This window comes from Cupressus sempervirens, chromosome 5 (genome assembly GCF_028749045.1).
Source record: "Cupressus sempervirens isolate cs-2001-9-10 chromosome 5, ASM2874904v1, whole genome shotgun sequence".
Lineage (NCBI taxonomy): Eukaryota > Viridiplantae > Streptophyta > Pinopsida > Cupressales > Cupressaceae > Cupressus > Cupressus sempervirens.
The window spans coordinates 40,948,868-40,971,998 of record NC_143122.1 but is presented as its reverse complement, the minus strand read 5'-3'; the positions used below and the strand labels follow the sequence as shown (position 1 = coordinate 40,971,998).

The window sequence follows — 23,131 nt, the reverse complement described above, 5'->3', positions numbered from 1 at the left end:
AAGAAACACCATCAACAAACAAGGAAACACAACCTCTTTAGTCACCGATAGGATAACAAAGAAGCAACCTAAGGCAAGACAATGTCTAATAAAAATGGACAACCCCACACCAAACTAATAAGAACCCCAAGATCCCAAAAATTAATATGAGAAAATGAGTCCCAAAGGGAAGAGGACTCATTGAAGAAGAGAAGGCTAATGAACCTAGAAAGAAGCATGGCAATAGAAAACCTCAACAACCAAAACCACAAAATCATAGAATACCCAAAGTATCATTGAAGGTGGCTGGCCAAAGTGCACCAATAACACCCAAAAATGACAAAAGCAAGGTGATTGAGAAGAGGCCCCAAACCCCCACTAGAAACCATAAGGCACCCTTATACAACAAAAGAAAAATAGAATATGCCACCATAGTCCATACAAACACAAAAAAGAAAACACAACTTTCTCTTAAATGCCATCTACACCATCTACATTGCTATCATCATCAACAAATTCCTCCAATTCCTCTTTGTTACCTCTTGAAACCCTATCTCTCCCACTCATATGTAATAGTGTTTCACCCCTCTATCATTATATGTTAAACATGATTATACTATTGATAATTGTTTTAATATGTTAGAATATGAATATAATGTTAATAATAAAAAATGATATTTATTTCAACTAGGATTTTTTGTAATCTTTCAAGGGAGATAAAAGAATGCTTACAAAAAAGAAGTTTTGAAGATGTGAATAACACAAAAACCTAAATAAAAATGATAATATTAATAGAGAGTGGGAACGATGGTGGCAATGGAGTGTCTATGGTTTTAGTGGTTGAAGGATTGAGAAATGGAGATGGAGGTGGGGATTCAAATGAGGATGATTCTGAAGGAGGAAGGAGAGATTTAGAGTCCACATTTTAGGTTGTTGTGTCTAGACTTGGGTTGTTGAGCGATGAGGATTCAAGGGATGAGGTTGTTAAGGCGATGTGGATCAATGTGTATTCTATCTCTTCTTGATGGTGTCCTACTTCAGGTGGGAGGTCTAACTTGAACAACTTCAGAGCTTCTCCTAGGTAGCAAGGGGTTTTTTTCTGTCGGCTCCACCTCTGTTATTTGATGCATCTCTTGGGTGCATTTGGTTGATGGACCTTCAATTTTAAGGATCCCTATGGATTTATTTTGGCTACCTTTTCTAGGTTCTTCCCTCCTTTGGTCCTCTTATTTTATTAGATTAGAGGGTTTCGATGGGACTTTGTTCCTTTAGTTGTTACTTTTGTGGCTTTCCTAGGTGAGCTCATTGGTTTACATTCTCCTAGGATGAAGCATGATCTATGACCTCGATGGGCATTTGGATTTATGGCCAATAGGTTTTGAATACTCTACAGTCTCCTTTGGAGGGAAGTTACATTTTTTCCCTCCTTTTCCTATGAGCTATGGGGCTCTTTGTGATTCTAAATATTTGGAATCTATGGGTTCTTCTAGGTTGATGTCACGAAGATTCCTATATTCAATGGTGGAGTTTCTTCCCATAATGGGAGCTAGTTCCTAAGTTCTCAAGGGCCATTTTTGGCTCCCTATGCTTGGTTAAGTGCAGATCTCTTTTATGGTGTGCTTCCCCATAAAAGAGTCTAATGCTTTCTATTCTTGAGTATCTAGTGGTCTTTGTGCTTTCTCCAACATTCTCCCTTGGACATTTCTATATAGATAAAGTCTCGCCTTTGATTTTAAAGGCACCTTTGGTTGGATTTTTGGTTTGATGACTTGGCCATGTTGTTGTCTATTAAGAACACAACTCATATTAAGGTGGAGATACCATCAATTGAGGCAGTGATATGTTGTGTGGGTGTTGTTGATAGTGGGTTAGACTTACCATCTCATAAGCTTGATTCTTTTAAGGTGGGGTAGCTTTAAAAAAAATGTGGGGGGGATTCTCTTCCTCTCCATTATCACTATTGAGGTGACACTCCTTTTTATTAAGCTAGAATGAAGCTATGTGGGGAGGATGAGTTTTTGTTATTCTTTTTTTTTGGATTTGGGGTGTTCCTTATAAGTGGTGGACTCGGAGTTTGTTGGTTGCTTCCTCCATGATTTTGATAGTGAGATTGACATCTACAAATGTGAAGTTCATCCTTGTGAGTTGGGTGGTGAAGGTAAACCTTTATCAAAGGGGAAGGTAGTTGGGCTGCCATTAGTGATAACACTAATGTTTGGAGGTTTCTCTACCACAACATTAGATTTGTTATCTTTCACCCACCCTCCTTCTGTTAAGGTGGATCCCTTTACTATTTAGGTGGGTAGGGAGTGTGTAGAGCGGCGTAAGATTTTAGGGAGTGCTAAACTGAACATGTGGTCTTTTTGGCTATGGATTGATGACTACGAGGGTTGAAGAAGAACATGTTACCCATTTCCTAAGGTTGGTTTATGGGCCTTTTGTGGATGGTTTTGTCTCCCCCTCTCTTTTTTTTCTCTTCCTATGATCGAGTGGTTGTTGGTAGTTTGGAAGGGCTCATCTCAGTCCTTTATTCTTGTTTTTGGCTTAAGAATGTAGCTACTAAGGGGACTTGCCCCATGGTGATCCTTAGCAATGTGAACCATATTTGGTTGATTTGTCATATTCAGACCTTTTTTTTTATAGAGGTAGACTTTACTTGATGTCTAGTACTAGGTGGTATTAATATGTTGTTTGACAATGTCTAGAGTTTGTTGTTGGTACCATAGATTAGCACCCTCTTGTTACTTCTCTTTTAATAAAAAATATAGAGACCTAAATAGTTTTAATTGTAAGTATGAAAAAGAACATAAAGAAATAAATAAGAAATATGCTCACAAGCACTAGCTATCATATAATAGCACACTGTCAAATCCAACATCTAAAACCCCACCATATATTCTCCAAAGGGAGATTTAGTGGAACAGAAAAATGTAGAGTCGTTTGGCATTCTGAAAAGATGAATTTAATATCCATTTATGCTACTTAAAGAAGCCAATAACCCCTTTTGAGTCAAGACACAAAAAACTTAAATATCTATCAAGAGCCAAAATCTTGGACCCCAATGTCAATATCAGTGAGTGGCGGTGAAATGAGCATGAAAAATAGGTTTCCAACAAAATAGGAAAGGCTATGTGGTCTCTTGGTGATTATTTGTCTCTCAAAGTTTGTGCAATTGGTGAGTTGATGATGCTTATTTCCTTCATTAAATTGCCAACTGTCTCCTATTGAAAGAACTAGTGTTAGGTTTTGTTTTGTAGATTGTTTTGTATAGTTTGGAAAAGGAAATAGATACCATGTGTGGAAGTTGTGGATGTTATTTCTTTGCACCTATTCACATCATATAACAAAAAATAAAAGGAGTATACTCTAACCACGTACCTTTATAAGATGGTTTTATTTTCAGGGTGGTGTGATATTCTGAAGAGTTGAATTTTCTATACCAAAAATTAAACATTATCTATAGGTGATGCTAGTTATGGATAATTTATATTTATGATATTGATGTTAAAAAATTCTTTGTACCTAAGCATAGTAAAGGTGTGAGAAGCAAATTAGTAGAGATGCAACTGTGGAGAACCCCAGTAAATTATTCAACATGGAAGAAAATAAGGCCCTTTATAATGTAGTTTTCGGAGTGGTTAGAAAAGTTGAAAAGCTTAAGCTGGAAGAAAGTAGAAAAGATTGATTAATTGAATTTTTGAATAGCATTTAAAGACATTAGCGTCTCATAGACTTGAAGTTTGAGGTTTGAAAATATAAAGGGATGCTAGAATATTTAATGTGGTTGTTATTTGCCCCTAGAGCCAAACACCCACCTACCACCCTTGACGGATTGCACAACAGCCAAAAAATTTATTATAGGTAGGTGAGTTTTCAAATTTTCAAATGAGGGGGGAAAACATTTTTGGTAGAGGACAAAAAGGAATGTTCTATTCCATTCAACCAGTAGACAGAGAGACATCAGAGTGAAGGTGAAGAAGAGCAGATCAAAGAGTTGCAGAGAGAAGAGAAGTGATCAGCAGATCCAATCGTGAGAGTGTAGAGAAAAGGAAGTTCATTTCGTGCTTGCAGTTGCACGTGTTTTTTCTCTAGTCATTCTATAAGTTTATTATTTGTTTGATTCAACCAGTTGAAGTAGTGATTGCTCCAAGCATTGTAGTATGCAGCCATTAGAGCTCTAAGTTTGAAGTTTTAGGGTTATTTTGGGATTTTTTGGTTGAAGCCGAATGCTCCCAGATTTTTGTAATGATTTAATCCAAGTTGAATAGAGAGCAAGCAGGCATACTTGAATCCATTTTTCTCCTTCTATTCATTGCATTTGAAAAATTTTATTTGGAAGCTTCAAGTTCTGGATTTCTAGTTTTAATGGTGAAAATGTTCATGTCATAAGTTTGCACTCGGTATTGTCTTTGGTAGAAGTCATTCTCTACAGTGGCTACCAAGTTCATTTGGTGCCTTCTTCTATCGAGCTCCACTCTCCAGTGGCTACCAAGCTCACTCGGTAATCGCATTGCTTACTGAGTTCACTCGGTAATCACACCCTGCAGTGTCTACCAAGTTCTTCATTTATCGAGTTGTTTCTTCATTTACCGAGTTGTTCTTCTACCGAGCTCACTCAACATCCTTTGGCTACCAAGTTGCTTACTCTTCATTTATCGAGCTCACTCGGTAACCTCTCCTACCACTCGGTTTCTTCAGTTACCAAGAAAATTTTGGCACTCAGTAATAGTATTTTCCAAATAGATTTTTTTAGGTTTAGGGTTGTGAGTTGTGTATTTAATTTTTAATATTTTTCACATGGTATCAGAGCTTTGATGCCCCACATCCATAATGAGTTAGGGCATTTGTTTTCTGGGATATTTATCATGGCAGGAGATGCAGGAAAGATATGGCAGAAGCCACCACCATTTAATGGACAAAATTATGATACATGGGCAAAGAAGATGAAGACCATAATGGTTGCTAATGATTTGTGGGAGTTTGTAGTTAATGGGTTCAATGATGTGATAGACCCAACTTAGTATGCTACTCTCACAAATGCACAAAAGACTCATTTGAAAGAGTCAAGGAGGAAGGATGCTAAGGCATTAAGTTTGACTCGAGAAATAATGACAGAAACTATTTTTCCCAAGATTGTAGCAGCAAATTATACAAAGGAAGCTTGGGATATCCTTGAGACGAACTTCAAGGGGACTGATAAAGCCCGTACAGTAAAGCTGCAGAATATAAGGAGGGAGTTTGAGAACCTTCAGATGAAGGAAATGAATCAATTGCAGACTTCAGTTCAAGGACCTCTAATGTGATTAACCAGCTAAAGTCAAATGGAGAAGACTATCAAGAGTAGAGGATAGTGAATAAGATATTGAGGAGTTTACCTCATAAATATGACAATTTGGTCATGACCATAGAAGAGGCAAAAGACCTCACTGTTTTGATAATGGATGAGTTGATGGGTACTCTTCAAACCCATGAGCATAGGATCAATAGATCTACATCTTCATCTTTCCAAGAGAAAGAATTCAAGGCTCAGTCAAATCCAAGAGGAAGGGGGAGAGGAAGAAATGGCTTAGGCAGAAACTCTAAAGGTAGAGGTTGAGGTAATAGAGGACAAAGAAATGCTACAGTAGAAAGCTCAAGAAGAGCAGATGGAGCAAGTAGCTCACAAAATACCTCAAGAGGAGGTAAGAAAAACTAAAACTCAAATAGGAGTAATGTAGAATGCTACTACTGTCATAAATATGGGCATTATGCAAGTGAATTCTGGAAAAAGAAAAATGATCAGTCAGGACAAGCAAATGTGGCTAATGTGAACATGGGAAGTGGAAACAATGTCACTGCCTTCATCATGTGTAATGTTGGTGAAGAAGGAAGCCCTGAGGTTTGGTACCTTGATAGTGGATGTAGCAACCACATGAGTGGTAATGAAACCTTGTTTTCATTTATTGACAAGAGTTTTAAATCAGAAATTAAAATGGGTAACAATGGAACCCTACCAGTAGTGGGCAAAGGATTAATTATGATCTGCACCAAGAAAGGTGAGAAGAAGGAAATACAAAATGTGTATTTCACCCCTGGTATGAAGCACAATTTGATGAGCATTGGTTAGCTCATTCAAAATGGATACAAAGTGTTGATCGAGAATGACATGTGTGTCATTCAAGAAAATGATGGGAATAAGAGCCTACTTGCAGCATTTCAAATGACAAAGAACATAATGTTTCCCTCGAGAATAGAGACATATTTCTCATCTCAAGTTGGTGCTGGACCTCCCACACAATCAGCTCTAAGGAGTGTGATTGAAGACCCCTCATGACTATGGCACCTCAGGTATGGTCATCTTGGCTATGCTGGTTTAAATTTGTTGTCAAATAAAAGAATGGTAGAAGGTTTTCCATGTATAGGAAATTCATGTGACAAGTGTGAGGCTTGTATTTTGGGTAAGCAACATAGGCTTCCCTTTAATTTTGGAAATTCTAGGAGGGCTAGATATCAATTAGAGTTAGTGCATACTGACCTAGTCAGTCCTATGCAAGTTACTTCCATTGGGGGGAGTACTTATTTCATGACATTTATTGATGATTTTAGTCATAGAACATGAGTGTATTTCTTAAAGAATAAATCTGAAGCATTTAATAAGTTTGTAGAATTTAAAGCCCAGTCTAAAAGAGAATGTGGACACTATATTAAGGTCCTCAGATCAGATAGAGGAGGGGAGTATACCTCCAATTCTTTTGTAAATTTTTGCATGAAACATGGCATAAAGAAAGAGCTCAAAGTCAGCTATACACCACAACAGAATGGAGTGGCTAAAAGAAAGAACAAGACCATTGTTGAAATGGCAAGGAGCATGATGAAAGAGAAAGGTCTCCCAATTGAATTTTGGAGAGAGGCTGTGGCAACAGTAGTTTACCTAATTAATAGTTCTTCTACAAAGGTAGTCCGTGATAGAATTCCAATTGAAGCATGGTCACGAGGAAGATGGACAGTTGAACACCTAAGGGTGTTTGGATGTGTTGCATATGCACATGTGCCTAAAGAGCAAAGGCAAAAATTGGATAACAAAGGTGTGAAGTGCATCTTCATAGGGTACGGCTCATAATCAAAGGCATACAGATTGTATGACCCATTGAACAACAAGATGATGCTTTCAAGAGATGTAGAATTTCTTAAAAATTAGTCTTGGTATGGACAAATTGATGAGTCACCATACACTTCAAGTAAAGTGTAATTTATGAATGAAGAGGATGTTGATGAATAGAAAGAAGAAGAAGCAGATAGAAGAAAAGGCAAACAGCCTCAGTCATTACCGAGCTCCTCTAGGCATGATCGAGTGTCAATGCCAAGCAACAGTAGTGAAGATTTTGATCCCACACTCCTCCCTATTACCAAGAAAGACCAAGAGTCTTAGGGAGATATACCAAGATGAAAGGTATGAAGATTATGATGAGAGTGTTAATGTTGCATTATTTTCTCATAGTGATCTAATATATTTTGAAGAAGCTATTAAGGAGAAGAAATGGTGTAAGGCCATGGATGAGAAAATAGATGCTATAGAAAGAAATGAGACGTGGGAGCTAACTAATTTCCCTCCCAAGAAGCAAGTGATTGGAGTGAAATGGGTCTACAAGACCAAATGCAATGCTGAAGGAAAGATTGATAGGAATAGGGCAAGGCTAGTAGTCAAGGGCTACAAACAGTAGTATGGTAGAGATTATGATGAGACCTATGCCCCGGTTGCAAAATTGGAAACCGTGCGTGCTATCATAGCAATTGCAACTCAGCACAAGTGAAAAGTATTCCAAATGGATGTGAAGTCCGCCTTCCTAAATGGTGTATTGAAAGAAGAAGTATATGTGGAGCAGCCAACTGGTTATGAAGTTGTAAGTGAAGATAACAAAGTATATAGATTGAAGAGAGCTCTTTATGGGCTCAAACAAGCTCCAAGGGCATGGTACAGTAGGATTGAGTCATATTTGATGAGCAATGACTTTAGCAAAAGCAATGGTGAGCCTACTCTCTACATCAAGGCAGCAAATGGAAATGTTTTGATTGTTGTCTTGTATGTAGATGATTTGATTTTTATTGAAAATGACAAGGCTCTAATTGGTGAATTTAAAGAGAGCATGAAAAATGAGTTTGAAATGACACACCTAGGTCTCTTGAAATATTTTCTAGGCATAGAAGTAAAAAAATTGCATGATGGCATCTTCATCTCTGAAGAAAAATATGCAAGGTAGATCTTGGAGAGATTTAAAATGCAGAACAGTAAGGCAGCCCCCACACCAACAGTAGTAGGTTTGAAGTTGAGTAAGAAAGATTCTAGCAAGAGAGTGGATTCAACACTATACAAGAGTATGGTGGAAAGTTTAATGTATTTGACTGCAACTCGGCCAGACCTAATGCATGCAGTAAGTCTTATTTCTAGATTTATAGAAACACCAAAGGATTTCCATTGGCAAGCAGGAAAGAGGATCCTAAGGTATGTGAAAGGTACCAAGAGATTTGGAATTTTATATACTACAAATGATGATTTCAAGTAGTTGGAATACATAGATAGTGATTGGGCTAGAAGTTTAGATGATAGGAAGAGCACTTTCGGATGCATGTTTCATATGGGATTGGGTGCAATTTCATGGGCATCCAAGAAGCAACCTATTGTTGCTCAATCTATAGTAGAGACTAAGTATATAGCAACAAATGCAGCAACATGTCAAGCAATTTGGCTAAGGAGGATCTTGATAGATTTGAATGAAAGGCAAGAGGATGAAACCACAATTTATTGTGACAACATCTCATCAATTGCATTGTCCAAGAATCTAGTCTTCCCTGGGAGAAGCAAACACATAGAGATCATATATCACTTCATCAGAGAGTTGGTGGAGAATAGGGATATCAAAATGGAATTTTGCAAGTCTGAGCAGCAGCTAGTAGACATATTTACTAAGCCATTAGGCATTGATATTTTTGTACACCTAAGAGAAAGTCTTGGTGTAGTTGATTTGGATCAGTAGTGATCTTTGTTTGTTTGGCTCAGGACAAAGGGGGAGTGTTGGAATATTTAATGCGGTTGTTGTTTTCCTTTGGAGCCAAATGCCCACCTACCACCCCTGACGGATTGCACAATAGCCAAAAAATTTATTACAGGTAGGTGAGTTTTCAAATTTGCAAATGAGGGGGGAAAAATTTTTGGCAGAGGACAAAAATGAATGTTCTATTCCATTCAACCAGTAGATAGAGAGACATCAGAGTGAAGGTGAAGAAGAGTAGATCAAAGAGTTGCAGAGAGAAGAGAAGTGATCAGCAGATCTAATCGTCAAAGTGCAGAGAAAAGGAAGTTCATTTCGTGCCTACAGTTGCACGTGTTTCTTCTTTGATCATTCTGTAAGTTTATTATTTGTTTGATTCGACCTGTTGAAGTATTGATTGCTCCAGACATTGTAGTATGCAGCCATTAGAGCTATAAGTTTGAAGTTTAAAGTTCAAAGTGTTTCCAGTTTGAAGTTTTAGGGTTATTTTAGGGTTTTCTGGTTGAAGCCGAATGCTCTCAGATTTTTGTAATGATTTAATTCAAGTTGAATAAAAAGCAAGCAGGCATACTTGAATCCATTTGTCTCCTTCTATTCATTGCATTTGAAAAGCTTTATTTGGAAGGTTCAAGTTCTAGATTTTTGGTTTTAATGGTGAAAATATTCATGTCATAAGTCTGCACTCGATATTGTCTTTGGTAGAAGTCATTCTCTGCAGTGGCTACCGAGTTCACTCGGTGTCTTCTTCTACCGAGCTCCACTCTCCAGTGGCTACCGAGTTCACTCGGTAATCACACCCTGCAGTGTCTACCTAGTTCTTCATTTACCGAGTTGTTTCTTCATCTACCGAGTTGCTCTTCTATCAAGCTCACTCGACATCCTTTGGCTACCAAGTTGCTTGCTCTTCATTACCGAGCTCACTTGGTAACCTCTCCTGCCACTCGGTTTCTTTAGTTATCGAGCAAATTTTGGCACTCGATAATAGTATTTGCCGAGCAGATTTTTTTAGGTTTAGGGTTGTGAGTTGTGAATTCAATTTTTAATATTTCTCACAAGGGAGATATAGGGAATATGCTAGATTGTTTGCCTTGTAGTAGCAATGGGCTGCTTCCGAATAAGACATTGTAGGTTGAAAAATCGAACAATCACACTTTCCTTCTTACTCTCTTTCTCCTTCATATTTTTCATATTCGTAATATATTTACTTATACAGTCATACTAATGTATCTTGCAATTTTATCTTTTTTTTTAATGGCCATAATAATATATTGCACTATTTATAATAGACATAGCTTTGATGACTAGCCAGCATATAATTTATGTGTGGTCTGTTTGGATTCTCTATTTTTGTTATTTAACATTATCAATTTATTGCCGATCCTCATTTACTTTATCTATTTTTTTTCTTTTACAAAACCTTCAAGAAGAAAAAAAAAGCATACATACTTACAATTGTTTGTATCGTTCTACCGTATAGGCTATTGGTAAGTTTCTTAAATATTTCTTGAAAGTGGACATCGCAATAACTGCAATGACTTAAATTATGGAAGAAATGCATGAACATTTTCGGAAGAGATCTGTAATTGGCTGAATGCAAACAAAGCGTTACTCCCTAGGTGGTATGCAATACAGTCTCTTTGTAAATAACGAATAAAGAAAACATCACTGCTTCACTTACACGCAACTGCAGTCAACGCATACCGAATCAATATAGAAGTAGTACAAATAAAACAAGAATGAAAGGGTAATGTTGAAGAAATGTACAGTTCCGCGCCCACGCGCATATATGAGAACCAATAACCAAAAATAACTTATTAATTACAACATTGCATGCTAATCTTAGAGAAACGTACGTACATATTCTGTTTGCTAAATCCCTCAATGTATGACAGAATAAGTCCATTAACATTAGAGTACTATTTCTCCAATGGTAGTCTCTTATAATAAATTATTAAAGTTCAACGAAAATAACAAAATTGCTCAATTCGAAGCCCGTCAATTTATTGGAATAGTGTGTAAGCTCTCCAACATCACATTATCACGAATTGCATGAAGTTAAAAATATATTGTTTGCTCTTTAATATTCTCTCAGCTCTATCTTTTCAGAAAAAATTATCAGACTTCAATTTGTCGAAGACTTTTATTAACGACCGAATATGTAATGGACTCTTATGTTTAGTTCCATTAGTCCGTCATAATGTGATCAACGTAGGTTTGGTATACCATTTGAATGAATAAAAGAGTTATTTCTGTTTATTGTTATAGCCATTTCTTTGTCTCAGAACTGAGTTTCTCTGCTTGGCTAAATTGCTAAAACATGACAGTATGTTCAATGATGGAAAAAGAACACCCTTACCGATAGATGAACAAACAGAGATTTTTTAGATGAATGGGTGGATTGTTTAATATTTGTCAAAATAGCTATTCAAGAAAGGATTCCATAACTTAAAGACGTCGACATGTGTGTGGAAAAATTACATAAAGAAGCAGCAAATCGTTTCATATAACAGGTCGCTGGCTTGACAGAGAAATCCGTAGAAAGGAGGTTGTTCGGGCTTTCGGAGGTAACACAAGTACATCATAGGGATTTGGGCAGCCATGTAAAATCTCTATTCGATAAGGTAGTAGTCATTCATTTATGTTTAGTTAATCTAATGTTTGATAATTTTTAAACTTATCTCTATTATATTTTAAATTTCAATATACTATAATATTTATTAAATATAATCTTTTCATCCCCTAAATAATACTAACAAATTATGTGTTTTTCAGCTATTTTTATGAGGAATATAATATATATTCACTTAAACCTTCTTTGGAAAGTGATGTCTATGGATATTTTTCTTGTAGTTTTTAAGTTTTTGAATTTAAGAGGCAGTCCAAATGGGGGCTGACCCAAAAGCAGAAGACCAACTATCCGAAGATCAGTTGGTAATAACTACCATAAGATTACTCCATCCCCTTTGGAAAACATATGTAGTTTCTATGTTTAGTAGACTATTTTGGTGGTTTCTAAGTTAGCTAGATAGATCTTTGCAATTTCTAAGTTTTATTTAGTAACATGTTTTAAAAAGTTAGTTTTAATGAAAATATTGTAATCTTGTTTTAGTTCATTCTCCTCAAAGCTTGTAGTAATGATTTAGTCTACATACAACAAGTTTTTTATATACACTTCTGTAATTTCTTTCTTCAACATGTTTTGCTGAGAGCTATTTTAAATAATAGAAATTGGGCTAAATATCAAATATAATTTGTATAACTATTTATTGGTATTGTTGTGCTCATTCTAGTTTTGCTATTTGATATTCAAAATTTTCTTTTATAACTGTTATTCTCAATTGCACATTTGGTATCAAAACATCAAGAATTGTAAAAGGGTTCATTGGGGGAAATACTTTTACAATCCTAGAGTTGACAATGAATATTGGTCAATTAAGTTGAATTTTGTTTTTAAGAGGTAAATATTTTTGAAACATTGTTGAATCAGGTATGAGGAGCCTAATGATGGGATGATCTTCAAGAAAATGAGAAAAGGATTAAGAAGGAAGTTGAGAGGAAAAAAAAAATGACACTATTTCACATTCAAATGGCTCTTGATAAGTGCATATTTTCTAGAATTGCAAATTGAAATATGACTAAGGTTACCTAGAAGAGTCTAAAAGAATCTTACCAAGGAAGTGATCATATCAAGGCTATGAAGTTACAAACCCCAAAAAGAGAATTTGAGAACTTAGAAATGGAAGAAAGTGAGAATGTGAGTATTTTTTGTGCAAGGGTTAAAGTTGTGAATACTAATCTTGTCACTTTGGATGAAATTACAAGTGAATAAATTATAATTTTAAAGAAGTGATTAGATCACCTACACTAAGATGAACCAATGTAGATATGATTAATGAGGAGAGCAAAAAATTGTCCACTCTAGAGTATCATAACCTTGTTGGATCTCTTATGTCATGTGAGGAAAGATTGAGAGATTCATTGATAGATCTAAATGAGAAGATTTTCTCCTCTTAGTTACAAATTCCAAACATTGAAGTGTAAGAAATAGCCTAAAAGACAATTGAGGCCAAGGATGACGTCAAAATTAGTTTTCTTCAAGAGGAATTAGAGGAAGAATAGATGGTCAAGGAAGAAGAGGTAGATGAAGTTTTGATAAAAAGAAATATTCTTCATTACCATTATAATAGGTATGGTCATTTTTGTAAACATTGTAGATTGAAATCAATTAATAGAAATAATAATGCACATTTATGTTCCAAAGAGTTAGGATTCTTTATCCAAAAATTAATTATTGTCTTTTGATAAAGTGGAAAATAATATCAATGATGCGTGGTATTTACATATAAGATTCTCTAATCACATGTCTTGTAACAAATAAATATTTTCTAAACTTGATGAGGGCTTTAAATCCAAAATTCTACTTGGTAATGAAAACACACTAGAGGTTGTAGTGAAAGGGGCAATGGAAGTATATACAATGGAAGGTATGAAAAGTGTCCAAGATATATTTTATATGCTAAATTTGAAGAACACCTAACTAAATGCTGAACATATATGTGAAAAAAATGTAAGTTTGTCTCTAAAGATTAAAAATGTACAATATATGATAAAAAATGAAGGTAATCAAGTGGCTATAGATGTTTCTATGTAAAAAGTAGGATGTTTCCATCAAATTTTATTGAACATTGAAATCAACTTACCAATATAGTTTATGAGGATAAGAGTTAGTTATGACACCTTAGATTGAATTTTTAGTGGCTCAAAGTTTCTTACATCAAAATATTTTCTGTTTGGATTGCCTTTCAAGAACAAAAGCAACCTTGTTAATATTGTGCTAAAGGGAAGGGGAAGCATGTAAGAGAATAATTCTCTACAAACAAAATCTAGAGGGTTCATTACCTATGTCAATTAATCTATTCAGATATTTATACTCTTATGGAGACCAAAAGTTAGAGTAAGTCATCATACTTCATTACTTTCATTGATGATAACTCATGCTACTATTGGGTTTGTTTTTTGAAGTCAAAGGATGAAGATTTTGATAAATTTAAAAGGTTTAAGGTTCTTGTAAAAAATGAGAATGGTTGTAAAATGAAAGGTTTAAGGAATGATCATTGAGGCTAGTTTTTGATCTAGAGACTTTAAGATTTCTTATGATTTTTGTGGCATCAAAAGGAAACTCACTATTGTATACACACCTCAATACAATGGGTGGGCTTAAAGAGAAAATTATATAGTGGATGAAATGACAAGGAGCATGTTACAAACTAAAGAGTTATATTATATTTTTTAGGCTAATGGAGTTGCTACATCCATGTACATTCTAAATTAGAATCTGATGAAAAAAGAAAAAGTTGTATTCTAAGAGTAAATATTGTATTTTTATTTAGTATACTGAGCATAGTACGGCTTGTATAGGATATATATAGCCCAAGTACCAACAATAGTACTATCTCAAGAGATGTGATTTATAATGAAGGAGAAGTTTGCAATCAAAATCATCATATTGAAAAGTACAAATCTATTTAAAATGGTACTATTTCTGACAGTGATAATGGGAAGCCAATTTATAAGTCATTTCCAAGTTCTCCACATTCAGCATGCAACCCCAACATCAAGCCCAAGTCTAAAAGGAAAGGGTATAAGTTTAGCTAATATTTATTTTAGAAATGGAGGTCAAGTACATGAGGAAAATCCTAGAGGTTAGATGGTGCAATTTGCATTATTTTTGCAACCTAATTTTGAGCCATCATTTATGAAGATGGATCTACTAAATATATTTGGATGCAATAAATACAACAAGAGATGAATTATATTAAATCAAGAATGATATTTGGGAGCTTATAGAGCTTCCACACAATAGGAAAATGATTGACACTAAATGGATCTACGAGACCAATTACCATAGTGTTGGAAGTGTTGAAAGACACAAAACAAGATTAGTTGCTAAAGGACACACTCAAAGAGATTGACATAGATTATGAAGAAAATTTTGCACTTGTACAATTTCAAGAAATAATTAGGATGTTTATTTTTCTTATAGATTAAAAAAAATATGAAGTGTAAGAAGAGCCTTCTTGAATGGGTATTTAGAAGATGATATTTGTTTATACTAGACATAAGGTGTTGTAGTGCAAGGAATATATCATCTAGTATATAAGTTGAAGAAGGCCTTGCATGACCTCAAGCAGGCACCAATAAAATTGTATGATATGATTGATAGATATTTACAGGGTAATGACTTTAGTAGAAGTAAGTGTAAACCTACCCTTTACTACAAACTACAAGATTATTGCATTCTTATTTCAAGTTTGTATGTTGATAACTTTCTATATATGGGTAGTAGTGGTATGATGAAAGAAAAATTCAAATTTTGTATGATGAAAGCATTTGAGATGTCAGATATAGGAAGGTTAAGAAATTTTTTTAGGCATGAAGGTTTATCAAAGTAAGGATGAAATTTTCTTGTGTCAATCCCAATATGCTAGAGATATGTTGTTTTTTTTTATATGGCTGATTACAAATAACTCTCTACTCTAATTTCTCATGGTTTTTGTGTATATATGATAGATCTCAAAAAGAAGATGAGACAACTTATAGGAATGTAATGGGAAGTTTAATGTTTCTCACTCAGTCTATATCTAATATTGCATATGTAGTTTCTCTAATTTCAAGACATGTTACAAAATTTACATTTGAAAGAGGCCAAAAGAATTTTGAGGTATGTAAAAGAAACTTTTGATTTTGGCATTCACTACTATGGTTCTAAGAAATTTAATTTAGTTGATTGTAGTAATTTTGATTGGGAAGGTAGTGTGGATGATTGAAAAATATACTTCAAGGTTGATTTCATGGAGTTCATAGAAGAAACGAATAGTTTTTCTTTCTTCCATGGATGCCAAATATGTTGTAGTAACTTCTACAAGTACTCAAGCATTGTGGCTATGGAATGTTCTTGAAGAGATATGTTAAAAATAACTTTGACTTACTATGATCCCTTGTGATGATATGAGTACTACAAAGATGGAAATAAAATCATGTGCATCATATTAGAATGAAGAACTTTGATTTAAAATATCATGTTATTAAATAATTAGTCTAACAAAAAGAGATAGAACTCTAATATAAGACTTCTAAACAAATTCATGATATTTTTAGTAAGATTGTTGCTAAGAATCAGTTTTTGATGCTACGAAGATCTTCTTGTGAGTTCTCTCTCCATCAAGAGGATATGTTGGAAAGTAATGCATAAGGATAAAAAATTTCTCAGTAGTTTCTAAGTTAACTAGATTATTTTCCCCAGTTTCTATGTTAACTAGATAGATCTCAATAGTTTCTATGTTGTATTTAGTGATGTGTTTTAGAAAGTTAGTTTTGATGAAAATGTTATTATCTTAATTTAGTTTATTTCTCTTTAAAGCTTGCAGGGATGCACAAGTCTTGGAGGAAACAGGTTCTCTATATATACTTATATAATATCATGTTACAACATAGTCTTGTTGAAAACCATCTTAAAGTTGCTAAGAACAATAAAAATTGAGGTGAATATTAAATCTACTGTTGTTATTTTTTTCATTTTCATTTTATTATTTGATATTCTAATTTACTTTTAGAACGGTTTTTCTTCATTCTTCACCCTCACCCGTAGCATTAAAGGTTTCTTTATAGACGGTTGAAGATATAATAAGAATAATGCAGAAATATATAACACAGGCTGAAGAGAAAACAGCAAGATCAAATTTTTTGTTATTCATAAGTGAGGATATTGTAGATATATGATAAACCATTAGTCTTCAAGCAGCTTAGTATGATTGGTTAGCGCAGAGAAGGTCATGATATTCTCATAACGAAATTTCTGGCTTTGTACAAAGTCTTTCTTCAAATCGTATTCTTTAAATTCAATAACTTTTATTAACTAACGCTTTGTACTGCGGTTTTAGATGACAAATATTGTTGGAGCAATGTTTTAAAGCTAGAATCGCAATAAGTAGACTTTCACAGTAAGGAAAAGAGAATAAGTTATCCGAAAATGAGATGTATTGTTGGAATATTTTTACAAATATACAATGCTCTTCTTACTATAAGAAAGAGGCTAGAAATTGAAGAGAACTGGAGCAATGTAATCGAACGGAAGTACGTAGTAAGATTGACAACTATCCTTATACAAATAATACTACACCCTAGAAAAAAGTCAATGAAAACTAATATATTAATAACCTAAATTGAACATAAAGACCCCAAGTAGAAAGATTTAGATTATAAATGCCGTCTCTTCAATAGTTCAAAGTAAAACCAGCTCTGGCTATAACTTTGTATAGTCCCATTGAATTAATGTCTTTCTCTGTGTCATACTTTATATGACATTCTGCAATGATATAAATTTCATTAAACTTCAAGGCAGCCTTGTAATAGGACGTTTTCTCTCGTAGAGGGTTCTCCCACTTAAAGGCCCAACCTGATGATATATTTTCATCCTTGTATTCCCTAAGATTCTCCGTCTTTCTTTATCTATCATTTATGCGAGCAGTTTTGTCTTCAATCCACTTTAATTAATTATAAGGGTTTTTGTGCAAGTTTCAGAAGAGAAATGAACAAGTTATTGTGTCTTCAAGACTGTTGCTAGTGGCAAGCAACACGCAATGCCCCTCCATTGAGAACTAACTTCGAGAAAGTCATTCGTATTATGAGAGGGACAGAACATCTAGGGTAAATAGAATCCACAATGCGGAAACCAAAATTGTCTTTGACTCTTATTTTATTATGATCATTTGGGATACAAAACAAAAATTTGAACCATTAGGGCAAAAGGGTTTGATAACAGTATGCTAACTTCTTCGATCCTGTCAATCTAGATTTATTGCTTATATTCACCCTAAATAGTATCATATGTCATGCAATACAAATAAAATTGTTCAAGATATTAAATTTAAATCAATACAAACAACGATAGTCATTATTGTGACGCAGATCTGATAAAACAGTCTATTGATAAAAACTAAAAGGAGAGTAGCCCATTGTGAAGCTGCATATGTAATGATCATGAAGAGAGTAGAGAAAAAGAATTGCATGTACCTGTTGCTCGCATATTGATAGAGTTTCCCACTGTTGGAGTAGACAATAAGAGCCAGTTCTGCATCACAGAGAACTGAGAGCTCTTTGGCCTTCTTCAATAACCCACTTTTTCGCTTACAAAATGTAACATGCCTGTTGGTCCTATTCTCAATCTTTTTCAGCTCAACCTTTCCTCGTCCCATTGAATATGATTTATGCAACTTTGTCTCCAAAGCTCAGCTTTAAATCAACGCATTGGACAACCCAAATGCTTCATCATGGCAGCCACAACTGCCTTTGAAGATATATGTAGTGTTATGATTCCGAGCTAACCATGATTATTGCGTGATTACTATTAAAATACAATCAAGTACCCTTCAAATTCGAAATGGCCATTGGACCAGATTGATTTAATAACCAAAAACAAGATTACTGTTTGCCGTGCATGTAATTGATGTGGGTACTTAGAAAGAGGTATACCATTGATTGAAGAGAAGAAAAGAAAAATATTGACTTCAGGCAGATATTAGGGCGACATGATTTGCAAGGCCCATGTGAACACAATAATTGATAAAACTTTATCCTACATTGGACAAAGAGAGGTTTTAACTCATGATCTCACTAGGGTTTCTTTTTCTGTCTGTTCATTCAAACATTTGACCACTTATACGTAAGCTAACAATATCTATCTAACAATGTTAAGCGACCAATTCATACCATCTTTAAATATATTATATTCACTTATTAATAATAGAATTTCAGTGGGTGACATAACTTTGAGGAAACGATAGCATATATCATGAATTTAATAAAGTATTACGTGCAACCTACCCACTACTAATAGTAAGATACAGCCTTCCCCATATTATTAGCGTATACAATCAATTATGGAAAGCAAATCCCAAATATACCTACCCCGTATAAATCTATAAGAGTTAATAAGTATCAGAGCCTTCCATCGGCACATTTTTTTAATATTCCACTTTTTGTCAACCAATAACAGAGCACCCAAGTCATTGTAGTTCTGACTTATTCACTTGTTCTGATTGAGTTTTTTATATTAATGGAGAGGGTATCGTTTTCTCGAACAACCATGTAAGGATCTATAAATGGAAATCCTAGTATGTTTTAGTTCGGAGACAATAAAGGAATGTGTGAAGATACTGATCCTTGTTGCTAATTAAGATAGAATAATAGAAACTATACATCCATTAAGTTGTATTTTATTTAAAAGGTGAATATAACCTTGATTATTTATAAGAATATAAGTGGTGTTTGATTATTTATAACTTGCATTTGAATTTAATGTGAAATTTATATAAAGTTTATTTTCATTTACTTTTGTGATTTTTTTATAGAATAATTTAAGGCAATTATGTAAAAATTATTAGTTTTCTAAATTAGATTTGATAACATTTATTTTCCTTTACTCCACAAAACAAATCTACTATTCACATCATATTTTCTTACCATTTATATTAAGGAATCAAAATTCCATATTGTGTAGATCTCTTATTTGAACACTTTCTCTTTTGGTTGTGCTGATTGAATTCATTGTGTGTGGTATTGTGTTCTATTGTATGTAAGAATTAGGATTTAGCAACTTCTCTGTTGCAGATGTTTTCTTATTATACATTTTTGTAAGCCTGACTTGTGTCATTTTCTCTTATGATTATTTGTATGCGTATTAGACATCTAGATCTTTTTTGTATGGATGTTTTTATAACATCTTTGTTACATTGTATGCATCTAGATACATAGTTTTAATTTGGTGCTTGGATCTACATTGACATTAATTAAATTATTTCATTTAATATATTCTCAATGTGAAAAGGAAAAGAAAAATGAATTTTGTTTGATAGATCTAGTTCATTCTTATGAATTGCATTGCATTTTGTTAAAATCATTAAAAAGAGAAAAAATATTACTTACACTATATTGCCTTTTCGTTTCAATAAAATTTCTATCTTCATTTCTTTGATCAGTTTTAATTTTTCTTAAAGAGCTTCAAGATGTTTCCTTTTCATATGCACATGATGACACTTTACTTATTCATTTCCATAATGTATATCCTTCCAAAATTTATCATAAGCTCATAGGAAGGACGATTGCCATCATTTCTTTTATGGATCTCCCCCTTACTGAAGAGGCCTTCAACAATGATGATATGTATTTCAATATTCCTTATAGGGGCAACTTGGTTCAAGGTGATTATAACATGACTATTTCTTCTAATGATAAAAGAATTCTTATACATTTCATTGACATCCCTTCTATTTTCAAGGTTTTAGTGAGTTATATTTTCCCTTCTGCTAAAAAATACCTTAGAAGTGGAGAATGATATCCTCTCTTTTCCTAAGGAATCCATGTAAATTAATAAACCTAATCAAGTAAATTTTATTCAAGGTACATGTCATTACTAACCATTTTTTTTTGTAAAAGAGGATAATGCTCTTTATGTTTTTCCTTATCCAAATCCAACCTTAGAACATAATTATCCTAATCAACCCAACCTTGTTCTTTCTTTAGTTATTCATCCCATGTAGACTCATTAAGATGATGATTGGGGAACACTAAACTTCGAAACAACTCACAAATAAAAAGGTCAAAATCCTTGAATTTGTGAATAAAATAACTATATATATTGTTTGGGCCTCTTTAAATTTCAACCCAATCACATGTATAAGAGACTCTTTTCTTGATGGATGAAGTATAAGATATTTGCAAAAAACCATAAAAAAATATGAGGAATCTACAAATTATTTAAACAAAGCTCAAGGTTTCCAACCTTACCATTTTCATAATAAATCAAAAAATTCCTCTTCTAGTTTCTTATCATGATATAATATTTGTTTGAGAATATTAAGGCCAAATTCGTCACTCTTCCTTTGAGAAAAAAATTCAAAAATAGCAAAGGAAAATTAGAGAATTCTTCTATTTCTCTATATTATTAAATTCATGGCCACAAGGCTAATGATTTTTATGACTTCAAGTACAAAATTTATTAATATATTAATTTTGATATATTGAAAATTACCTATAATAACAAGTTCCTCCTTTTGTATGACCATTATGAAAAACATCTATATTCCTATTACATTTCTCCTTATTATGTGAAATTTCTACCTTATCCTCTATAGGAAAAAAGTTGTTATATCTTTTCTCCTCACTTGGGGTAAAAAATTACTACAATAGTTTTATGTTTATCTCAAGGACCCATTTTCCTCCTTTTTTTGACTCATTTCTTTTATAAACTGACATCTTTTCTTATATGCATTTGTGGTTTTACATAAGGATATTCTTTTTTCTAGAAGATTGGCATTTTGAGTTGCAACCTTATGGTTTTTTGATAGTTTGTGTTTATTATAAATAAAATACTAGGGAACACAAACATCAAATCTTGTCAAGTATCCCCTCACCTAGAAATAGAAAGGCGACATCTATAGTTGGCCCTCCTTCCTTTTTTTCCTTTTTGTTTCCAACAAACCCAATATCTCTTATAGACTTGTTTCTTTTATGGTAGGATTTCCTTCATGGATATTTTATTTGTTTTAATGCAATTTTTTTTTTTTTTTTAGAGTACTTACATCTCAAGGTGCAACCTTATGCTTTCTTGAAAGTACATGTATGTTATAGAACATTTATTACTTAGAGTTTATAGTGGGTTATCTTTTTCCTTGTACTCTCACTTGGGGGAAATGTCATTTTATCTCAACTATTTCTTTATTTCAAGGAATAGTTATCTCCATTTTATCATCTCTTTTGAACTATTATGTCCTCTAGTGTATTGAATTATTTAATAAGACCATTTTTTTCAAATGGAATTATAATCCTCCTTATAATTTCCTCCATGACTCAAAGTGCAATTCTTATATAACTGGGCTGAACACTAAGTCAACATAATGTGACATACTTATTTTTTCTCTTCTTTGTCACTTTAAGGATTGAACTTATCTCATGAGTGTACATACTTTTTGGTATGAGATACTTCATTTCACACAAAATACTTATATCTTTTCTTAGTAATCATATTCCATGCCTTAGAGGTTATGTCCATCATAAATAGTCTTCCATGTCATTTATATATTTCACCATTCTTGGTCATGATTTACTTATTTTTTGTCACGACTTACTTACTTTATGATGTGATGTCTTTTCTAGTGTAAGTTTATCTATTTTACAATAGGAATTCTCTCTAAATTGAAACTTATTTTAAACTTGGAATCATATATTTCTTTTGAAATGACTAACACTAGAGATGTATTGCATTTTAAAAATATTTTCTTTAAAATTTAGAGTTAAGATTTCATGTTTCTTCCTCTCCTCCTTTTCTAGGGATCTATTTTCCTTATTACAATGGCACTTTTTAATCACATGACAATATTTTTTTTTAATAATTAATTATTGTGACTCAAAAATCTCTCTGATGCAATATGAATTTATCATTGATCACAACCTTTATTTTATTTGTAAAACCATGTTCATTATAATGAAATTACCCTAATTTTTTTTTCAATATATGTTATCCTTCATAGAAATTTTTTTTTTCACCTAACAATAAGGGACTCAAATGTTGCATTCTTTTTCACTTCACCTCTTTTACCTAAAAATATTATATTTTTGAGGAGAATCATCCTCAAGGTAGATTTATTCAACCTAAGATCTCTTACTTTAAAGAGCGTCAAAAAAAAAATCCTTTCATGTTTATCTATTTTCAAGAGTCAAATCTCATAGACGAATTTATGACATACATTAATTCCTAAATGATATATTCTTATTATTGGATGTAGATATCATTGATTTTTCTCTCTGTGTGATGTCACCCAATTTTTTATCATAAGAAATGGGGAATAGATACAACTTCCCTTGTATATTTTATACAGCCTTATTTTTTATTTATTCCTAAGAATACAATTCTTTCCTTAGGATTTATACCTTTTTACGAATCCACATTGATGTATTTATGAGTTATAAGATTGAACCCCAAGTCCCCCATATGTTTAAAATATTTTTGAGTTTTTCCTATGTGCAGTTCTTTTTAAAGATATCCTTCTATGCAAAACTATTTTCAATCT

At 33.3% G+C, this 23,131-nt stretch overlaps 1 protein-coding gene across 1 annotated transcript in view; it reads right to left on the bottom strand.

The window, feature by feature from the left end:
- LOC149554463 (MADS-box transcription factor 23-like) overlaps positions 1 to 18,280 on the bottom strand; it is an 85,846-nt gene extending 67,566 nt beyond the window's left edge. The window contains exon 1 of the mRNA XM_089828885.1: positions 18,078 to 18,280. Within this exon, the coding sequence (XP_089685011.1) occupies positions 18,078 to 18,259 (182 nt within the window). The 5' untranslated portion in view covers positions 18,260 to 18,280. The remainder of the gene's footprint in view (positions 1 to 18,077) is intronic.
- Between the last annotated feature and the right edge of the window lie 4,851 nt (positions 18,281 to 23,131).